Source organism: Diaphorina citri, unplaced genomic scaffold, assembly GCF_000475195.1.
Source record: "Diaphorina citri unplaced genomic scaffold, Diaci psyllid genome assembly version 1.1 scaffold245, whole genome shotgun sequence".
In the NCBI taxonomy this organism is placed as follows: domain Eukaryota; kingdom Metazoa; phylum Arthropoda; class Insecta; order Hemiptera; family Psyllidae; genus Diaphorina; species Diaphorina citri.
Genome location: NW_007377682.1, coordinates 102,826 through 107,713, shown reverse-complemented (window position 1 = coordinate 107,713; position 4,888 = coordinate 102,826). Strand labels below are relative to the sequence as shown.

At 42.4% G+C, this 4,888-nt stretch overlaps 2 protein-coding genes and 2 long non-coding RNA genes across 12 annotated transcripts in view; 2 read left to right on the top strand and 2 right to left on the bottom strand.

The window, feature by feature from the left end:
• Positions 1-147: 147 nt before the first annotated feature.
• LOC113466301 lies at positions 148-1,542 on the bottom strand. Its single transcript, XR_003390744.1, has 2 exons — positions 1,420-1,542; positions 148-263 (listed from the first exon to the last, which is right to left on the bottom strand). It is a non-coding gene; the product is annotated as an uncharacterized LOC113466301 (long non-coding RNA).
• Positions 283-4,888, top strand: part of LOC108252048 (flocculation protein FLO11) — an 18,379-nt gene continuing 13,773 nt past the window's right edge. The window contains exons 1-2 of one of the 2 annotated variants that reach the window (XM_017442931.2): positions 283-428; positions 648-769. In XM_017442931.2, the coding sequence (XP_017298420.1) occupies positions 717-769 (53 nt within the window). In that variant the 5' untranslated portion in view covers positions 283-428; positions 648-716. Of the gene's footprint in view, positions 429-475; positions 770-4,888 lie in introns of those variants that run through there. The other variant, XM_017442932.2, reaches the window with a different exon arrangement.
• LOC103506546 (UDP-glucuronosyltransferase 2B14) overlaps positions 1,806-4,888 on the bottom strand; it is a 19,829-nt gene continuing 16,746 nt past the window's right edge. For 4 of the 8 annotated variants that reach the window (XM_026821586.1, XM_026821585.1, XM_017442928.2 and 1 more), the window contains one exon: positions 1,806-2,124. In XM_026821586.1, coding sequence (XP_026677387.1) covers positions 2,092-2,124 — 33 coding nt within the window. In that variant the 3' untranslated portion in view covers positions 1,806-2,091. Of the gene's footprint in view, positions 2,125-2,147; positions 2,521-3,300; positions 3,524-4,231; positions 4,455-4,819 lie in introns of all 8 variants that reach the window. The other 4 variants (XR_003390740.1, XR_003390739.1, XR_003390737.1 and 1 more) reach the window with 2 other exon arrangements.
• LOC113466299 overlaps positions 4,739-4,888 on the top strand; it is a 300-nt gene continuing 150 nt past the window's right edge. The window contains exon 1 of the long non-coding RNA XR_003390742.1: positions 4,739-4,863. This is a non-coding gene — a long non-coding RNA (uncharacterized LOC113466299). The remainder of the gene's footprint in view (positions 4,864-4,888) is intronic.

Here is a 4,888-nt window from a genome sequence, read left to right as displayed (position 1 = left end):
GGGGTGATAAGACCTTGGCAGTTACAGTTCCCTTTATCAAACATCTTGGAAAAAAGAAGAAGTTTATTGAATAAGGAACTGGAACAACGGAGCTACCATCCAAACTAGACCAACCCTAAAGCTGTCAAATAAACTTGAAATTCTTCTACCCCTCTTGAATAAACTTGGACCTCTTCTACCGCTCTTAAATAAACTTGACACTCTTCTATCCCTCTTAAATAAACTTGACATTCTTCTTTCCCTCAGGGTCCCGTTCCTCCCACCTTAGCCCAAACCGATTGGCCACTGGCATTGCTGATTGCCTGTATATTGGACTAATAAGAAAAGTGAAATGCGGAACCTATTCGTACACAGATGGTAGTTTATAGTTTTCCTCTGCTGGAAATTGCCTCTTATCTCTCGGTGATTAAGCTGATTATGATAGTGAGGTGAGTGTTTAATCTAATCTACATTTTCTCTAGTTCTAAAACACTCAACACATCTGGAATCAAACACTATTCGTGGGTGTTTTCTGTTTTTTTCTCATGCCACTTGACATGGGTTTTATCCAGGTATCTACACACTCTAGCTATGAGATTGGTGATAAGAGTACCTACCTATTCATTGTATGCCTAGGCTGATTCATTGAATCTCTTATTGTATTCCAGGGTCAAAAATACATCAGTTCAACATGGCACAACCTACTAGTTCTGTACTCTTCCGAGAAATCCACAAGAATGCCTGGCTCAAGAGATTGCCAGTCCCAGAAAAGAAGGCTCTACCCAATAAGGTAAATTAACAAATTGCAAATCTCATTACATTTAGTAGTTACCACCTATCAATGTTTTTTTTTTCTTCTTTTTTTTATGTCCCAATAGGTAGGTTTTAAAGTGGCTGTATGGGTTTATTCCTGACTTATAGGTCATAAATAGTGCTGTTGTTCTTATGCAATCTGAACTGAGTTCCCCATAATCCAAGACACAGCTAGTCTTTATAGCCAGAATTAATACTAATTGCCTTTTTTACTTGCCTTTGTTCCTCCTGATTTTATAAGTAGAATAGAATATGCCTTGGTTACCTTGCTCGAATGAGACTAAAAGGGCTTTTCTTCTTCAGGGTTGAAGGGAAGAGATAGGTGTGAAGGGAAGGCACAGTAGAAGAAAAGGAGAGACGAATAAGTAGTGCTTTATTTAGACTCTCAGCTTACAACAAGTTGCCCTATTATGCTAAGGCCAGCCACTCACACTATCAGGTAGACCTGACATGTTCCAAACTAGACCAACCCTAAAGCTGTCAAATAAACTTGAAATTCTTCTACCCCTCTTGAATAAACTTGGACCTCTTCTACCGCTCTTGAATAAACTTGTTAACTTGACACTCTTCTATCCCTCTTAAATAAACTTGACATTCTTGTACGCCACAGGGTCCCGTTCCTCCCACCTTAGCCCAAACGTCCCAGCTAGCCCAGGAGCCTCTAGTCAACCCATCCCGTCTGACACTGAGAGAACAGCAAGTTCTGCAACTCAAGCGAGAAATGATGCATCCTGGTGGTGTACGGCTACAGTTGAGGCGGCTCTAGTCAACCCATCCCGTCTGACACTGAGAGAACAGCAAGTTCTGCAACTCAAGCGAGAAATGATGCATCCTGGTGGTGTACGGCTCCAGTTGAGGCGAAAGGATTGCGTGTCTTCAATAGCCCTGGTAGACGCATTCAATGCCGTCTGGTGAGTACATTTTATAAGTAGAATAGAATATGCCTTGGTTACCTTGCTCGAATGAGACTAAAAGGGCTTTTCTTCTTCAGGGTTGAAGGGAAGAGACAGGTGTGAAGGGAAGGCACAGTAGAAGAAAAGGAGAGACGAATAAGTAGTGCTTTATTTAGACTCTCAGCGTACAACAAGTTGCCCTATTATGCTAAGGCCAGCCACGCACACTATCAGGTAGACCTGACATGCGGACCTGATGAGGTATACCTGTCAGGCCTATTATTATGTTGAGGCGGTCTCTTCTTGATCCCTTGTGTGCCGCGTCCATTTTACTTTAGGACTATTGCACTGATCTGTCAGGCCTAAATGAAAGTGAGTGGCTGGCTTAAGAATTCTAACTTTCCCTTCAACTCTTGGCTTGCCTTCGTACAAGCCAGACCATAGCCCTGGTCAGATACTTATGTTGAGGCGGTCTCTTCTTGATCCCTTGTGTGCCGCGTCCATTTTACTTTAGGACTATTGCACTGATCTGTCAGGCCTAAATGATAGTGATTGGCTGGCTTAAGAATTCTAATTTTCCCTTCAACTCTTGGCTTGCCTTCGTACAAGCCAGGCCAGAGCCCTGGTTAGATAAACCAGTGCTATCGGTGTTAACACAACACAAGCTGCTACATCTATAATGTAGTACTGTATTCCACTCAATTGTTTAGAGGCTGGGGTCAAGTGTTTGCCTCCGTGGTTTAGAATATAGTTGGTCCAGAAGATAATCTTGTCCGAGCTCTGCTCTGGTGTGTCACGGAATAATTTGGACAGCTTCTGCATCCGTTCCTTGTACCTGGAGAACATATTAGAATGAGCTAAATTAGGAGACATCTTTTGAAATTACGAGTGACACGTTAGGATATAATAATAGTGAATAGTGCTTATTCATACTGTTCGCATAGGACTGAAAATGAAAAGTCCATTTACTCTGTGTCACGGAATAATTTGGACAGCTTCTGCATCCGTTCCTTGTACCTGGAGAACATTAGAATGAGCTAAATTAGGAGACATCTTTTGAGATTACGAGTGACACGTTAGGATATAATAATAGCGAATAGTGCTTATTCATACTGTTCGCATAGGACTGAAAATGAAAAGTCCCTTTACTCTAGCAGTAGGCTACTACTATTATTGTGGTCAAATTCTCAAATTATAATTATTGAGGATAAATTTCCACACCTCGGCTGGGAATGAACCCACACTCTCCGGTTTACCAGGCAGTACTCCGCTACAAATAATAATAATAATAGTGCTTATTTATACTGCTCGCATAGGACTGAAAAGTCCCTTTACTCCAGCAGTAGGCTACTTTGTGGTCAAATTCTCAAATTATATTGAGGATAAATTTCCATACCTCGGCTGGGATTGAACCCACGCCCTCCTGTTTACGAGGCGAGCGTCTTGACCACTACACCACCGAGGTTATACGTACCCATGTGTAGGTGTTGTCAGAGTATCCAACGCAGACTTGTATATTGAGGATAAATTTCCATACCTCGGCTGGGATTGAACCCACGCCCTCCTGTTTACCAGGCGAGCGTCTTGACCACTACACCACCAAGGTTATACGTACCCATGTGTAGGTGTTGTCAGAGTATCCAACGCAGACTTAACACTGTCAACAGTCAACTCCTCATAGTTGAGTTCTATAGCAACGCCCTTAGCTATCAACTTGGCAGCCATGATGCTCTGATCTAGGAGAAAGGGGATAGCTAGAACAGGCACGGCATGATAGATAGCCTCCTGGGTCCCGGCCTGACCACAGTGGGAGATGAATGCTATTGTGTTATTATGACCTGAAAGGGGGACAGGGAAGAATCGATAAGGAAACATTACCTTCTCGTACTGTTGTTGACCGTACTTTTTTTTAAGGAGTCTCTCCAACCACCCTTGGTGGGCGATTGAAAGGAGGCATCTGCCGGCTTTCGCCTCAATCCCCCGTATTTGATAGAGGGAACTGTAACTGCTATGGTCTTATCGTCCCGAAATCGAAGAGAGAAGGAAGACAGGACAGAAAGCCAGCCGTTCCGAGAACGAACACTATCGGTTCAAGATAAAAGCCGCCCCGGGGTGAGAATCGAACCAGCGGCCCAGCGCTTACAAGCCAGACGTGCTACCAACCAAGCTACCTAGAACCCGAAATCGAAGAGAGAAGGAAGACAGGACAGAAAGCCAGCCGTTCCGAGAACGAACACTATCGGTTCAAGATAAAAGCCGCCCCGGGTGAGAATCGAACCAGCGGCCCAGCGCTTACAAGCCAGACGTGCTACCAACCAAGCTACCTAGAAACTGGACGATTTTGTATTTTGCTGGTCTGTTAATTCATTTAGTGATAATGATAACTCTTGATTAAATCTGAATAAAATCAGAAATATACAAGTCATGTAGGAAATTTTGTGATCTTTGGCTCCCTGATTAGAATATCCACTAAGCCTCCTGAGGACAATAAAATTTAGTACATAATGTGAGGAAGTATCGTTTCAATCCGATTTTTTACATCTTACCCAATATATCGGCTTGTGGCAGCCACTTGGCAAGCATGACATTGTCCGGTTTATCTGCTGGGTGCTCCATCTCCCACTTCCAAATGACACGCTGCTTTAGCTGTGAGAACACCTGGAAGAACATTGTCCTATAGGCCGGACTAATACTGGCTGTGAGAAGACTGGAGCCGAAGGTGAAAATAATAGCGCCGTCCTTCGCCCCGTCTAGAAAGCTTTGTATGTCCTGAAACAAATTTCATTTCATTTATTTTAATATACCTTACTTTAATTATTATCCTCTTATGCAAATAGTTTAAGAATAGGAAGCATTGAAAGCAAAATTAAAAAGGATTAGAATAGAAGGAAAATTGGACAAGGAAAACGGTCTCTGAATTCATACCATTTTGAAAACCTTTAGAATTTTAATTATTTCGAAGGGTTAATATTATTTTCATTTTGTATTTTTTCGTTCCTGATAATTCTTCAGATATGTTGGAAAGAAGAAAAGAAATGGCCCGATTTCAATACTTTTTCGTTTTCTTCTTTTGTGGATTCGATAAACCTCCCGGAAGTATTGGTAATAGAAAGTAAAAAAGGAAGGCTATTTACTTGAGGTAGTTTCTTCGGTGGTTTGAGCTGAAGGCCGGGTACAGGTATGAACGCAGGTACAGTAGGTCT